This window comes from Talpa occidentalis, unplaced genomic scaffold, assembly GCF_014898055.3.
Source record: "Talpa occidentalis isolate TD23 unplaced genomic scaffold, MPIMG_talOcc4v2.1 talOcc4.15, whole genome shotgun sequence".
NCBI lineage: Eukaryota > Metazoa > Chordata > Mammalia > Eulipotyphla > Talpidae > Talpa > Talpa occidentalis.
The window spans coordinates 48,656,516-48,672,831 of NW_023601543.1; the positions used below are offsets into that span (position 1 = coordinate 48,656,516).

The 16,316-nt window shown below is 39.5% G+C and overlaps 1 protein-coding gene across 1 annotated transcript in view; it reads left to right on the plus strand.

The window, feature by feature from the left end:
- OPHN1 (oligophrenin 1) overlaps nt 1–15,802 on the plus strand; it is a 414,559-nt gene extending 398,757 nt beyond the window's left edge. The window contains exons 23-25 of the mRNA XM_054695894.1: nt 991–1,041; nt 6,194–6,235; nt 7,413–15,802. Of these exons, the coding sequence (XP_054551869.1) occupies nt 991–1,041; nt 6,194–6,227 (85 nt within the window). The 3' untranslated portion in view covers nt 6,228–6,235; nt 7,413–15,802. The remainder of the gene's footprint in view (nt 1–990; nt 1,042–6,193; nt 6,236–7,412) is intronic.
- The last annotated feature ends 514 nt before the right edge of the window (nt 15,803–16,316 follow it).

Below are 16,316 nucleotides of genomic sequence, written 5' to 3' on the forward strand. Positions count from 1 at the left end.
ACTGGGTACAGTCAGAAGTGCGGGAGGGTGAGAGAATTCAGCAGAGTCAGAGGGGAGAGCAGAGCAGGCAGAATGATGAAGTACACTGCTGAGGGGTGCAGCAGGTGGCAGGAGAGGTCTATGCGCCATGTGGGACCCTCGCCTGGTGGCTGGGGATCGAACCAATGCTGCAGAGGCTGCGGGCAGCTTCACAACCCAGCGCTCAAATGCTGCGCCACCAGGGAGGCCCACCATACACTCTTTTAAAAAATAAGTTAATGAACAGATTTGTTCATTGTATCTGTGTTTTGAGACTTTTTTTTAAATAAGCAAGGGTATGATTTTTTAAAAAATATTCCAAAATGACTCCTCTTCTCCAGAGAGCTTCTTGCATGTTAGTAGCTGAAATGACATCCAACAGGCCTTCCTGAGATTGGACTATAAGACAAGGAACTAGATAAAAATGTCTAATGTGGGGCCACTGCCATTCTCAGGAACCAGTCTTGCTTGATCACAACAAACATAGCTGCACTCTCTGCAACAAGCTCCTGGGACCCTTTTCAGTAAACTGTCTTCTGATCTTTCTTTTTCTTGAGTCTCTACTTTTCCATAGTTGTAAAATGGGGGAAATAAAATCAAAGCCTCCACTATTTTGACTAATTAATTAGGTGTATTTTCAAAGCACCAAAAATTGTGCTTTGAAACAGAAGATTTGTTTCACCAAGAATAAGAATATGAACTAGGACTAGCCTGATTAGTAATATATGGTGACTATTCTGAAGTGACAGGGAGCAAAGGGTATCAGCCAATGCCTTAAGGTTTCCTGTGGGCTCTGAGCAATTTCACATTCTGAAACTTGGATTTCTCCTTAGACCAGGGTCCTTTGCATGATAAGGCAGGCCCTAACATTTGTGGCCCACCTGTTTCATACTCTTCTGTCTTTTCAATTAGCCATTAGTTCCACAGGTATTCCAGAACAACTCATAGAACTTGGTTGACTTCTCTTTCCAGGGTGGCTTCTAGGACCAGGTTCTTTGAAACAGCTTCCCGGAAAACAGGAAGGTAAGAGACACAAACAAGTGAGAGAAGAGAAGCCATGTCACATATTTATTTATTTGTTTTTTAAAGATTTATCTATTTATTCACGCAAGCACTGGGTACAGTCAGAAGCGCGGGAGGGTGATAGGATTCACCAGAGCCAGAGTAGGGAACAGAACAGGGAGACTGATGAAATACACTGCTGAGGGGAGCAGTGGGCGAGGCAGGAGAGATCTGTTGCACAATGTGGGACCCTCGCCAGTGGCCGGGGATTGAACCAGCACCGCAGAGGCTGCAGGCAGCTTTGCAGCCCAGGGCTCAACCACTGCGCCACCAGGGGAGGCCCCCATGCCACTTATCGATAAATGCAACATTAGCATTTCTTTTGCAGACTTAGGTTATCTTTTCTGTTTCTCTGCAGCTCTGTGCTCCTGTGTTTGTCCCTCTCTCTGCCCATCTCTGCATCTGCCTGTTTCTCACTATATGTCTCTGTATTTATTTCTGTACCTGTTTGTCTTTATATTTGTCACTACTTGTTTTTTTACTTATCTCTGTTCTGTGTTGTCTGTCATGTTCAGTCTTTCTGTTTCTGTTTTTATTTTATGTAATTTAATTAAAATTATTTTTAATTTTTTTCTTTTATTAAGGTAACATTGGTTTATGATACTGTGTGTGATTTAGGGGTATGGGTTCATACCTCTTCAGATACATGTTACCACATCACACCCACCACCAAAGCACCAGTAATCTTCCAACATAGTAATTGAGCTTCCTATCTTCTTGACACTTCACATTCCACCCCCACTCTGGTAGCCTCAATGCTAAGGTTTCTTTTTGCTTTAGTTCTGTAAGCTCTTTCGTTTGGTTTCTTTATATCCTAATTATGAGCAAAATCATTTAGTATTTTTTCTCTCATTCTAAATTATTTGCTTAGTATAATCTCCTTCAGACCCATCCACATTGTCACAAACAACAATATTTCATGTTTTTTTTTTTTATAGCTGAGTAGTATTCCATTGTGATTATGTACCACATCTTTATCCATTCATCTGTCTTGGGCACTTAGGGTTACCATAACTTGATTATTGTTATTAGTGCTAAAATGAACACAGTGCATATATTCCCTCAATTGCTACATCATAAGGTAGATCTACTTTTAATATTTTTGATAAACCTCATACTGTTTTCCATACAGGCAAAGTCAGTCTATATTCCCACCAACAGTATACAAGGTTGTTTTTTTTTTTTTTCCCACACTCTTGCCGACATTTGCTCTTTTTTTTTTTTTTTCCCTCTCATTTTGGACCATTTGCATGGAAATGAGGTGGTATACAATTGTGGTTTTGATTTGCATTTCTCTGATGATCAATGATAAACATTTTTTATGTTCCCGTTGACCATTTATATGTCTATCTGAATATCTTCTGTCCATTTTTTGATTAGGTTTTTCTTGTTTTCTTGTTGAGTTGGATGAGTTCTTTGTAGATCTAAAATATTAGATGTTGTTGGATGTATGATGTACTGATATTTTTCTACCATTCAGTAGGTTGTTTTCTCATTTTTCAAATTTTATTAATTTGCCAGTGATTTACTTAACTTTATGATTTGGGGAATACAAATTTACCCCTCCATATGTACACATACTTCACTTGTGTTGTGGGTAGAGTCAGTCACTCGCTCTCTCTCCCCTGATGCAGCCAGCCACTATTTGCCTCTTGGTGAGTGAGTTCAGTTCATTTATACTCAGTGTGATTACTGATAAGTGAGGGCTTTCTACTGACATTTTGTTTTTAGTTTTCTGGTTCTATTTTTTTGTTATTTTTTTTGTGGACTTTTTCCCCCTTGATTTATACAGAAGAGCTACTTTCAACATTTCATGCAGGGGGTATCTAGAATTAGCAAACTTTTGCCTTTTTTTTTTTTTTTTTTTGGAAAGGCCTTTATTTCACTCTTAGATCTGAAACTGAGTATTGCAGTACATACTATTCTTGGCTGGTAGTTTTTATCTGGAAGAGGTTGAAAAAGTAATTCCAATCTCTCCTAACCTGAAGAGTTTCTATTGAAATGTCTGATGAATGCCTGATGGAGTACCTTTTAAAGTCACCTGCTTTTTATGCCTAGTTCCACTGAATATTATTTTTTTGTTTGTTTTGAGCTCTTTATTTATTTCCCTTGGAAAAATTTGAGGGGGAGTAAACCTGCAGAGTCCATCCTTCCTCTCTAAAACCAGTAAAACATAATCTCCAGTTATGGAACTGATTATCTGGTTTTCTGCATCCTTCCTTCCTTTCCTATTTTTTTTTTTGTTTCCTTCCTTCCTTTATGCTTTTAAAAGTCCACAGATGCTGATACAGTCTGTTCAAGGTCTGATATTTGGAAGCCTTTGAGACTAGAACACCTGGAAAAATGGTTGCTTAGATTTCAGGGACTCTTCTGTGAGTTTACCCCATGTTGCTTATCAGATAGTTTGAAACTGTGCTTCCTGGTGTGTGACAGGAGTGTAACTTTCTAGACGGTTGTTTTAAAGCAAAATAATGTGCCTTTACCAGTAGTGGAACTGGGGTAAGTTTGATATCATCTAGTTAAACCTGAGTTATCACTTATCAGGACATGATTCTACATACCAGATCACTCTAGTTCTGCTTGGCAGTCAGCCAGAGCGACCTCTAGGCAGGGTCAGCTTCTCCTTAGCCAATAATTTACCATTATTCCAGCATAACAGATAAAAGTAAGTTCAGGGCCCCAGATTTTCTTACCAATAGAATGAAGATAAAGCTTTCACCTAGGAAATTTTAAACAGTCTTAGTCAAATACCCACCTTGACAAATAAAAATCAGAGAGATATCTTAATAATTCAATAAACTACCAACCTAAAAGCAGGCCTGCTTCCTACCTCCTGGTGGTCCTTCCCCTCTCCTTTGGATAAGTCATATGAGGAAAAATACCAAGGAAGCAGAATGAAGTACATTAGAATTAACAGAATGAATCAGGCAAATCTAAGGAAAAGATTTCTAGAGGAGGTGATATCTGAGCTGGGGTTTTAAAGATTTTTCACCAAAAAATGAAGGATTGATCTGTAGCCTTGAACAAGGAACCAATATATTGTGGAGGGATATATAAGAGCTGGAACAAAGTCCAATCAAATCTTTAAGTGAGGGCAACTTATATTAGGGGAACTATAGCCAAACTGCGGTTGAGAACATGGATACAGCCTGGACTTGGTCAGCTAGTACTCAGGGAAGGCTGGGACCAACCACAATCTATGGGCTTCGGCTAAAGTAGACAGTTCAGGCTGGAGCACGGCTCTATCTACCCTATTTCTGGGCCTCTGTAACCTGGATTTATTCCTGTTACTTATCTCTAGTTCCCATCTTGGCACGAATGTGGGTAAGACAAAGTTGAGTACACCTGTCCTTCAGTATGTCATAAACCACCATCCTAGATACCGAGAACTTCCTCCGATTCAGCATCCACATAGGGAAAGAACCCTCCTGTCTAAGCTACTGCCTTGTAACTATCACTTGCATGAGTGTATATACATGCTGATCACTAGTCAAGATCCTTAGCCTACCCACAGTCAATCCCATCTATTGACATTGTTACCAAACTCTTATCTTTAATGAAAATGACAATCTTTCTAAACTTTGCCCTGCCTCTTTTTGCTTCCCCTCTTTACACCCAATTGTAATGTGACATTTGAATAACCTCACTACCTTATTCATCTCCTTTCCATAGAAATTACACAAAATAAAAAGCAATGAAAAACGGTTCATCAAAAAGAGGAAGGGAAGGCATTTCTGGAAGGCACAACAGCTTATGCAACAGATTCAGGAAGTGATTAGTGTCCCACTTTGTCTGGAATTTTAAGACAAAAAGAGGGAAGCTTAGTTGGAGGTGAAGTCAGAAAGATGTTTTGGGGCCAGATCTTAAAGTCTTGTATGGAATACTGAGGAGTTTGTTTCATACAATAGTCCATGTTGAATCATGGAAGATTTTTAAGCAAGACAATACATATTCTGAGCTGACTGAGTTGCAAAAATATAAATCATTCTGGTGATAATAGGGAGATGGATGAGAAAGTAAATACAAGACAGTAACACCAGTTAGGAGGTTAGTCATTCTGGCAAGAGTTAATGATGCCCTGACCTATGGCATTGACAATGGGAATGGAATGGAAGGGACAGACATGAGGTAGGCTCACTAAGACCTTACTGAGCTTTCAATTACGGAGCACTAGAAAATAATAGAGAAAAGCATCTAATTTAGGCAATTAAGTAAATGATAACAATAATTGATCATGGAGGAACAAGTTTTGTGGAAAGTTGTTTTGCTCAATTTTGGACATGGCGTTTTTGAAGACCCTGTGGAGCGTTCATATAGAGATATCCACTGGGCAACTGCAACTTAGACTAGTAGTTGGGGCTGGGCCTATATAAATTTAGGCCTGCAAGTGTTCAGTACAACCACTATAAAACTCTTTGAGGGGCATTTATATAGAATACAATGTGAAAGATTGTGCTTTGGGGTAGGAATCCTCAGTATTTGGTAGCGATGAAACCATGGATTAGAATAAAATTAATCAAGGATAGGGTGTAAATAGACTCAAGAGAGAAGAAACAAACAATCCTGAAGACAGAGCCTGGGCCCAGCTGTTGTCTGGGAAATTCTCATTACACTATGGGGGGCGGGGGGGTTATTCTCAGAGATTAACTTTTCCCTCCAGTTGTCTCCAAACTGCCACATTAGGACAGATCTAAGCACATCGAAAGACTGGCAAGGTTGGTTTGGTCTTCAAGGCAAAGGAGAATGCATGTTTCATATGGCATTGTCCTCTATCCCTGTCCTTCTCCCTAATATATATTATCATATAATGTAGTGTGTGGTTTGATAACAGTTTCTCTGGGCTCCCCTAGCCTCCCATAATTTGGCATTATTGTTCTGTCACCTGAAAGATGGCTTCATATTTGGGAGACTAGGCTCTCTAAACTTGCCAGAGAGTTAACCCAACCAATAAGCATGGAGTTGTATACTTTGAAACTTCTGGATGGAATCACTTCCTCATTTTTCATATGGCTTTTTTGTCACTGTCCTACAAAAGTCACCCATGGCCATGCTTTCCCATTCCAGATCTGATTTATAGAGTCTTAGTAAAATGTTTTTCCTCCTCCATCCACAGCTCTCAAGGCAGACTTCCTGGAGATGAGAGTTGAGGCCACAGGTATGTAATTTCCACCAATTTTTACAGAACCTAGTTGTAGGATCTTAGATTTGAGGACTGGAATACCATGCTGGTCCAAAGAATAGGAACTCACCACCATGCCTTAGTTTATTACCCTATCATTATCTGACCCTTAAACCTGCTGCCCTCCAACTCTAAGGTCCTCTGATTTTAAGTCCTTCCTTTTCCCTTTCTGCCCCAGACAAACTACAGTATAGCTTTACAAATTGCCTTTGAATCAAGGCTGTGGCATATTGGATAAATACATTTCCTTCTCTGAGCCTCCATTTCCCAATTTGTAAAATGAAAAGTTTGGAAATTTCTAAATCTGGCATCCTTTGTGTCTATAAGAAGATCAGTAACCACTCTTGGTATTGTAGCAGGTGCCTAGATCCCTTTTAGCATCTGTAGAGAAACATCATTCCTTCAGATAAAATAATTATTTTTCTCTTACTTACCTGGACCTTCATCATTAGACCTTTATATTTGTATAATGCCAAGCACTTTCATATCTATTATGCAATTTGACTCACATAGAATACCAAAGATATGGAGGATAATATCTATTTCAACAAGTAAAGGAACTGAGGTTTAAAGGGCATAAATGACTTGTAAAGATCACAGGAGCTGCTAAGCTTAGTCATGCAATTCTCTACCTAGAAATTCTTTGACTGTCAGATTTCTGATATAACATCAGCCGATATACACATAAATCTAGATCCAGGTGTCTGGATCTTGGCTTTTCATTCACTCGCCAGCCCTCCTTTTCTTCCTATTAATATTACCCATCCTCAGTATCCAAGACCAAAGTCCTTCTCATACTTCAAGATAAAGTTCCAGTAAAGGAAATTTGGAGTTATTGTAGAGTCATAAAGGCAATGACCATGCTACAGAAAGAGTTGGGGCATCAGGCTCAGAAGAATTAGACTTTTGCTTTCCCTGTGGACTATTTGGGGATTTGAGTTAAGACCAAGGGCACAGTGTCCAGTCCTGATTATAGTATCATCATAAGCCATTTTATGGGATGTGAGTTATAAGGACCATTTCCTAGCCAGCTCAGAAGATCAGCAACCAATTGTAGGTTTAACTACCTACTAAGAGAGGCCCCATTGCTTACTGGCTATTAAAGTGCTTGATTAGTCCTAGCAAGTTCCTTACTCTCTTATTTCCCTTTCAGGTTATAAACGCCTTGGCCTCGAGTCCTTTTCCAGGTTCTGGAAGGGTCTCCTTCAAACCCTTGTGTGCTAAGTCATTTTGTGCTGAGGAGCAGCTCCTTCCTGGCCCTGCACCTTCAGGCTCTCGGATGCCATAAAATAAGGGGTAAATGTCCTAGACACAGATTTATTTATCCTTCGTATTCTGTATTCATTCCCTCAGAATGTCTATCTTGAGCTGCTGTAAGTCTGTGAATGGCTGAACTCTCTGAAACCAGACTCTGCAGAAACAAGCTATCCACTGTCCTGAGTTGAAGAGAGGAGCTCAGTTTTCAACTCTTCTCTGAACTTCCTGCTTCTTCAAAAGGCCACAGAACTCTGAAATGTTTGGGCCTAAAGACTGATCTCAGAGGTCTTACTCTGAGCTAAAAGCTACTTGAGTTGGGGCCATTGCTTACCTTAGAAGTAGGAAGTAGGAAAGTTTGCTGAACATTGCACAAGCTTAACATGTATTTTATTCAAGATATGGACCCTGGTACCAGATTGGATGTATGGCACTGCAATATATTGCCAAGGACCTGTCTGTTTCTGTGGGACCATACAGCATGGGTGATGACCCCACAACCCCACCATGTGGACTTAAGAAGGTGGCCTTTCTGCTCTTGCATACAGCTGCATAGGACAAATCTGCAAAGCATGTTTTGCATGTGAAAGCATAGGCCTGTTTGAATAATTTTTCATCCTGTTTTCTTCTGACAGCTTCCTTTCTAAGCCATCAAGAAAGAAACAAACACTGAAAGTTCACTTTAAAAGACAGACTTTGTCTTGCAAGAGTTCCATTTTGGGTTGAATATTAAGAAAAATTGTTAAGATTGATTGAGGCCAGGCAGCTGTCACAGTTGCTTTATATTTGCTTTCTACAGATAAGCTCTTTTATCTCCCAAAAGAAGCATTTCTTATCCCAGTGTCCATGGATTCAGGAACTTAATTAAGCCTCTGGAATTGTATGCTGAATTCCACAGCAATGTGTCTGTTCTGGAGGGATATTCCATCACATACTACTGACTTTCAAATGAGCCTGTGACCCAATAAAGCTTAGGAACCCTAGCCCTCTATATAAAAGACTCTTTTTACAAACCAAAGTATTTGATTGAAAGAGACATTCAAAATCATTTATTCTAACTACTTAGTTTACTATTGGGTAAACTAGGGGAGGGAAAATTAGTCGTCATGCCTAAACAAGATCCCTGATCCCTGGACTACCTTTCAAGGTTCTTTCCATTGTACTGCACTTAACCTCGCAAGGGGTCTTTCTAGCAAGGGTCATCATTCTGAAGGTTTAACATTTCCCTTTCATGAGATTCACATATTTTGCCACCAAATGGAAAACTTCCAGACATAAGATCCTGATCTTACTCATTTGACATCTCAATCATTAGAAAGGAACCAAAACACAATTGGTGTTGTGAGTCAGAAATCTGAGGAGTCGGCATTTATGATTTCTTTTTCTATTGATAGAAGGGAAACTACTTGAGAAAGTGTCATTGCTTGAGTTCCTGTGCAGATACGTGGATCACAGACATTTTAGGGTCTGTGGCCTATAATGTGGCCCAGTATATGAGAAAGGGCTTTCCTACTGGGATACTTCTAGCCAATCCCTCCTAGTTTACTGATTATATATAAACTGAGAGAGAAGCATAAACATAGGGATAGGGGGATGAAGAGGGACAGGGAGATTTAGGGAAAGGAAAAGATGAAATATAAGAATGCACTCATAACCAAACCAATGCAGATGCCTTTGAAGGAATATTACCCAAAGACAATAGATACTTACAAGACTAAACTCTGAACACAGGTTATTGATGAGTTAGGAACATACAGGAACATTGTAGAAGTAATTGAGTGGAAGTGATGCCATTCCCAATGAAGAAATTCCCAGGTTGAATATTGAACTCTCTCAGCTCTATCCTGTCCCAAAGGCAAGCGATCCAAGTAGATGTTATTCTGGCTGCTGCTCACTGCCAAAGGGAGTCTCTGTAAGTGCTTGTCTCAGTGCTGTGGTCTTAGTTCATCCCATTAGATGATTAAGATGATTAAAGGAGGCAGGTATATAGATTTTGACCACAGAAGCAGTGGCCAATGGGCCTCAGTACCTGATAGAGACATGGTTTTACTCTGCTTTTCTTTGGACAGAATATCACAGTTATCACTACAAATATTGAAAGATTATTGAGAACCAGAGAAAAGCACTGCAATTCCAGTTGAATAAGTATCCTGAAAACATGGCCATGAGATTGCTATGTTTCCTAGGATATAGATTTAAAACCTGGCTTAGAGAGTTGGAATCACCAGCTGGATGGAGGCTAGGGAGCAGTGAATGGCTAGCCTTGCCTTGCTCGGGGGTATACCCAAAGAATGCCAAATAATTAATCTCAGTGCTTCCCTTTTTGCACTCTGATTTAAAGTGTGGTGGGACACAATGTCATTGAATGAGACTGGCTTGACCCGTGTATGCTGGATGGAGAGTGATTCAGAAAAGGCTATGTGAAGGGGTGATAATTGAAGAGTAGCAACTGAGTATTAGGTTCTTCACATGCATCCGTTATCTCATTTAGTCCTTACAACATTCATGCAGGCAGATGCTTTAGCTTGGGGGCTAAAGTAACTGACTCAATTTCATACAGAAAGTAACAGAACTGTGATTTGAATCCAGGCCTCTCTAACTCTAAATGTCATGCAGTTTTCCCTTTACCACACAGAGCTCTTATTACTAGAACTGACATGACTCTGATTCTTGCCTGCCCAACAAAATATTAAAATGAAACATTTGAGGGAATGGAGAAGATTCAGATTCAGTTTAAAGAAAAACTAAACTGTGGCAGAAGAAAATTTTGAGTTGGGCTTTCTTCTCACCTTCAGTGTACTCATTTGGGAATATTATTTAAAGGATCATTTAATTTTGCCTTGTGAAATGAAGAATTTATTTTTTAGTCGGCGGCTGTTAAGTCCTTGACTTAATCATTTTTTAAAGAAATAAGGTTCTTGTGTGTCTCTCTTTACTTCACCAAGGTTGTAGTATATATACAGCTTCAGCCTGAGAGACATCCTCACATGTGATTTAAGAAGTGGAAAAGGTCTTGGTGCCTCTGTGCTACTTGATCCCTTGGGTCAAATCCCTCAAAGTTTTTTCTGTGTTCATAGCAAAAGTCAAAATATTTAGAATAAGAAATATTATTGAAGTTTTTATTAAAAAAAAAAAAAACATGGAAGGGGGTTTTTCCAGATTCCGTCGGGCAAAACTCAACATCCAATTTCAGTGATAAAATAGTATCATGTAGAGTACTTCTAAAATAATTGGCTATCATGGGAAAGCATCCTTTCCTTTTCAAGAATCAAGAAGCTCCTTGATCCTGTAATAACTAGAACAAATAAAGTAGTAGAGGAAAAGGCATTTCTGCGACTAGAGAAAATTGCTTTTGAGAGAATGTAGACCAATGATACTATTTTTAAAGCAGCTGCAACAAATGACCTTGACATACTACAAGCCCAGATAAAGCTTCAGAAACATTGACAAAATTGCAAAGAAAAGCAAGATATCTTGAGGAGATGTTTTTTTGATAAATAAATGCCTTCATTTTCATAGAGAAAAGAGCACTTAATTCCAAGGACATTAATAGATGCTACAAAGACTGCCTATGTGAAATAGGTTTGTAACATCAGAAAAAAGAATGAGATTGTGGGGCTCATTCATGTGACTTTCAATAAAAGTTTGCAGACTGCCTAGTATGTATGGCCTTCATGTGCAGTTTTGTCATGGAAACAATCTTAGCATATTAGGCACGATGGTGCAGCCACCATACATGGCTCATTTTGTCTTCTGCAATTCTAAGGAAATTTGGGCATGTGATCCTTTTGGACCTAAGAATCTCAATCTGTAGACTACTTTGAACCAATCCCTTATCATTCTTTCAGACCTCACAGCATCACTGTATGTAGAAGATAGCCTCATTTTTAGAGATACAGAAACTTGCAGCTCAAGAAGATGAAATTGATATGACCACGATCACACATTTAGGGATTGAAAGAAATCCAGGCCCAGAAGCTATAGACTTCCTGTTTTTAACACACCACCTTAACCTCAGTAGCAAAGAAAAGGAATCCCACCAGTAAATGGAGAAAATGTTTAGAAATGAGATTGATGGAAATGACACCTATATGTTTTGATACTCCAAATATGGGCCATTGTCAGTCTCTGTCTCAGCACTACCTGGAGCTTATTAAAAATGCAGATTCTGAGGCCATCCCCAGACATTTGGAATCATAATCTGTTTCAATAAGATCTCTGGGAGATTCCTACTCAGTGATGTAAGGATTTTGAGACAACAAAACAGGTTGAGGAAGGAGACATCTTGGTGAGGCAAAGACCAGAATAATAGTGGATAAGTCCAGTCTGGTATGCCGGAAATGTTTACAAAGACTATGTGCATAGCTGCCAAGCTCTTACACTACTTTCTGTATGGCCCCTGTACTTTGATGACATATAAATGAAGTTTCTCTACTTCAAAGAATGGTTAAAACAGCCTAGGGAATGAGAAGACTAAGAGTTCCTTGACTTTCAAATCTCTGAGCATCAAGGGCAGTTGAAAGTCAACACGACACAATGGAAAGAACTCGATGGTGTCCTGGGCAGAAGTGGGGAGGGTTTAGTTTTACTCTTACAAACATTGCTTCTCTGTAGTATTGAGCAAATCCCTCCTCCTTTCTAAATTTCAGTCAAATTGTCTATATTTAAACTAGGTGATTTCAAAGGGACTTTTCAGCTCTGACATTCTGTAATCCTAAGCTCTGGGTTTTACTGTAGCCTACATTATAGAGAAAACATGGACAGTCTTACTGAGTTTTGTTTGGACATAGTTTAGCATCTTTAATTCACATAATAAGAGCTATAATAGGAGGAAATCATATTCATGAGGAAACAGTATCTATGAGAACTGCAAAGAACTGGGAGGAACATGGCTAGTTAACCAGCTTGAAATTGACCAGTATTTTAATTAAAGTGTAACAAGGAATCCAGACTACTTTAAGAATCAACTACTCTACCCACACATGGGAATCAACTCCTATATCCTGAATAGGGTTTACTTTGCATGATTTAATAAACTCTTCTGACTTAGACTTTTGTAGGATGGTTGGTTGGGGTAGGTGGGGCTTATAAAACAGAGAAAATGACTGTTCATTTCCCATTGACCTCTGATCTTTCCAGTGATTCTGATAACCATTATCTCAAGGCAATTGTCTATAAACTAACATCTTAAAATGGAGATGCAGACCCAGATAGGAGAAGAGACCTGTCTAAGGCCAAACACAAAAGCCATGGTAAAAAACAGTATCTCATAGCAGCACCCAAGGAGTCTTTCAATTCCACTTTATTTGGGTGAATAGTTTTTCAGAATCAAACTACCTGCTTCCAGCAGAAAGGTGCACTGGGAGGACTAATAGGCCTTCCATCTTAGTATTTTACTTCCATCATATGTTCACGCTCACTGTCTCAGTTGAGCTTTGCAGAACCATATAACCTGGGCAGAGTAGCAATGATTACCCTCCTTCTATTGAGGTTTACAGAGGTGACATAACTTGACCAAGGTCACACAGGTAGAGAATAGACCTAGACCTACATTTTCTAATTTCACTTAGAAATTATGTGCACAATTTATGTGAGAGGAGAAGCAGCCCTTTTCTCTGGGAAGTAGCAGGAGTTCTAAGATCTTAATTTGTTCAATCCATTTACTTCAAAACAGGTTGATATTTTGACCCTGTTGGGAGCATAGCCTAACAGTTTTATGATCTGAAACTTTACAGAACACTGATGTTGCTTCTCATTTGCCCTCCTAACAGCCCTATAAGGTAAGTAAGGAAAGACATTTTACCCCCATTTGACAGATGTACATATTGAGTTCCAGCAACATTAAATCATTTTCTATTACTGCTATAGCAAATGATTACAAACTTAGCTTAAAAGAAAATCCATTTGTTGTGTCAGAAGTTTGGCATAGTGTGATTAGATTCTCTCAGGATCTACTTGAACTAAAATCAAGCTATCAGCAGGGATGTGGTTTTCATCTGGGGCTCTGAATCCTCTTTCAAGATCGCTAGCAACTAAAAGAATTCAATTCCTTGTTGTAGGACTGAAGCTCCCATTTTTTTGACATGTGGCCCCCTTTACCTTCAAGGTATTTTCTACACATCAAATCCTTTTGTTTCCCCTGCTGCATCTCTCTGACTTCCTCTTCTGACTCTCATATTAAGTATTTGCCTTTTCAGTGGGATGATTTCATTAGACCCAACCAGATAATCTAGGATAGTCTCTATTTTAAAGTCAGTAATTACCTTAATAATATCTTCAATATCTTTCTTGCCCTGTAATCACAGTTGTGGAGATTAGGAGATGGTGTCTTCTTGGGGGTCATAATGCTGCTTAAGATAGGCATGAAACAGCTGCCCACAAAAGCCCTGTCTTTCTACATAAAGAGATAATTTTGTCAACACATTAATCCTGTGCAATAATAAAATGACAATTTACATGCCACCTACATGGCTAGTTAGAAAGCCTGCAGTCATTTTACTTTTCCCACCTCTCAAATACAGCAGAGGCAATTGGGCAGCACATTCAAGAAAATGGTAGTTGGCATGTGAGAGGGGCTTTTTGAAGTTAGTGGTATTTTTAGATGGCAGCTTGTTGCTGATGACCAACCCCATAAATGCTTTCATTCTATCTATATTCTGGAGGAAAGACAGAAGCAGTTTCCCTAAAGGCCCAGGATGAGACATATTCCCCCTATCACTTTACTAGAGGAACTAACACATATTTAGCATCTACTACATGCCAAATGTGTCTCTTAAGTGCTTTGTATGGGCTTACTGAATTTGTCTGATAATAGTCCTAGGAGGTAATACTGATATTAACCCCATTTTATAGACCAAAAAACAGAAGCACAGAATGGTTATATAATCTGTCTGAGTTTACCACACTCAGGAAATGGGGAATTCAGACCATTCCCTTAAAGAATCCCCTATAGCTTTCACCAGACAGGGGAAATTCTAGAGGGGAGATTTAGGTCAAGTTCATTTCAAATTCCCTGGCACCTTTGGTCCTATAAGCTTCCTCTCAGGATCCTTGCATTCTGGTAACCCAAGTCATCACAACTGAGCTTTCCAAACAATTCTGTTAAATTTAGAAACTTGCTGCATTTTATGGGATTGGTGGTGGCCATTAAAGGTGCCCAACTTTTTCTCAGAGGCTGGAAAAAAGGGAGACTCCAAATCTAGGTGGGTGGGGTTAAGATGGGTGAGAGCCAGGAATGTCCTCTCCAGAGTATATATCCACTTGGGAATTTCCTCATGATCTTATTAGGTGTGCATTTAATTTGTATCACTGCCTCGGAAACTCTGTGAAGTCCATTTTCTGGAGACCCAGACCCTCAGAATGCTCATAAAAGGTGTCTTCAAAAGGTGGCTTTCTTGGTCTTGGAGAACAAAGCTGAGAAAAGGTCTTTATGCATCTCCTTTTCCCACTCCTTGGCAACACTCTGGGAACTTAGTTTTCAGTAATATTATCAGTACTGGCTTTATCCATCGGGCTTCTGGTTATCGAGATTCTTCTATCTAGGTATCAAAAATCTGGCAGTTTCCATCCTACTGTAGTTCATAGAGCCATTAGGATATGAGTAGGTGTGTATGGATAGCATCACTTCCTCAGTTGCTCCCTGTGTATTCTTTGCTAGCCACTGCTAATCAGATCTAGGTCTCTACCTCCAGGGAAGGAAAACTAACACCATAATCCATATTCATGCCTTTGTCACCATGGGCAAGTTATTTCACCCAAATGAACATGGCTGTCCCTTAGAAGAGCTCATTTAGGGGCCTCCCTCATGGCCCAAGTGGTAAAGCACCACACTATGAAGCAATCCACAGCCTCTACAGCATGAGTTCAATCCCTTGCCAGCAGGAACCAACCCATGTGGCACAGCAGACCTCTCCTGTCTCGCCCACTGCTCCCCTCAGCAGTGTATTTCAGTCAGTCTGCCTGTTCTGTTCCCCACTGTCTCTGGTGAATCCTCTCATCCCCCACATCTCTGGCCTGTACCCCAGCTTTTGTATGCATAAATAAATAAATAAATCTTTTAAAAAGTGATCATTTATTTTTTATGTTATTTTAATATCCCCCATACAATTGCAACCCCATTATTTTGACCCCTATCCTTCCTTCCCCCCAGTATATCTTCATTTCAGTATATCTTCATTACTGAAAAAGAAGAAATGCCCCCAAAATCTAGGGTTGAACTGGTATTTGGAAAAGAAACTTTTCATAACTTGTGATGTGCTGCTGAAGGTGAGGCAAGGTAGGGGGTGGGTATGTAAGGGTATGACCAATGTTTGAAGCAAGTCAGGGATTAAGAAGGTGCAGAAACTACCTAACTCATATGGAGCCTTTGTGTAAGTTGGAATAAGCACCCCTTGGTCAAGAAACTTTGACATCTGACAGAATATTGTAGTTAATATACAAATCTCTGATTGAAATGTGAGTGACATTCTTAGATGTGATCCTTACATCTGCATTCATTGGCCTTGAGAAGGTGTCCCTGCAGGAGTGCAAAGGAGGTGGGATAATTATTGAATTAACTAATGCATTAATGATTATGCTTCAGATACACCTAAGGCCTACAAGGACATTTTGCAAATCAAGACCTCTTCAATTCCAAGGTAGAAGGAATTATGGAAGCTTAGTAAGAAGGAAGGGCTTTGAATTTTTAGTACTAATTCACATCTTCAAAGGCTTAGGATTCCAACTGGTAGTTGAGAGAAAAAATTAGGCAATACATTGAATTTCTTATTTTCCCCTCTCACAACAACCCTGAGAGATCTTAATT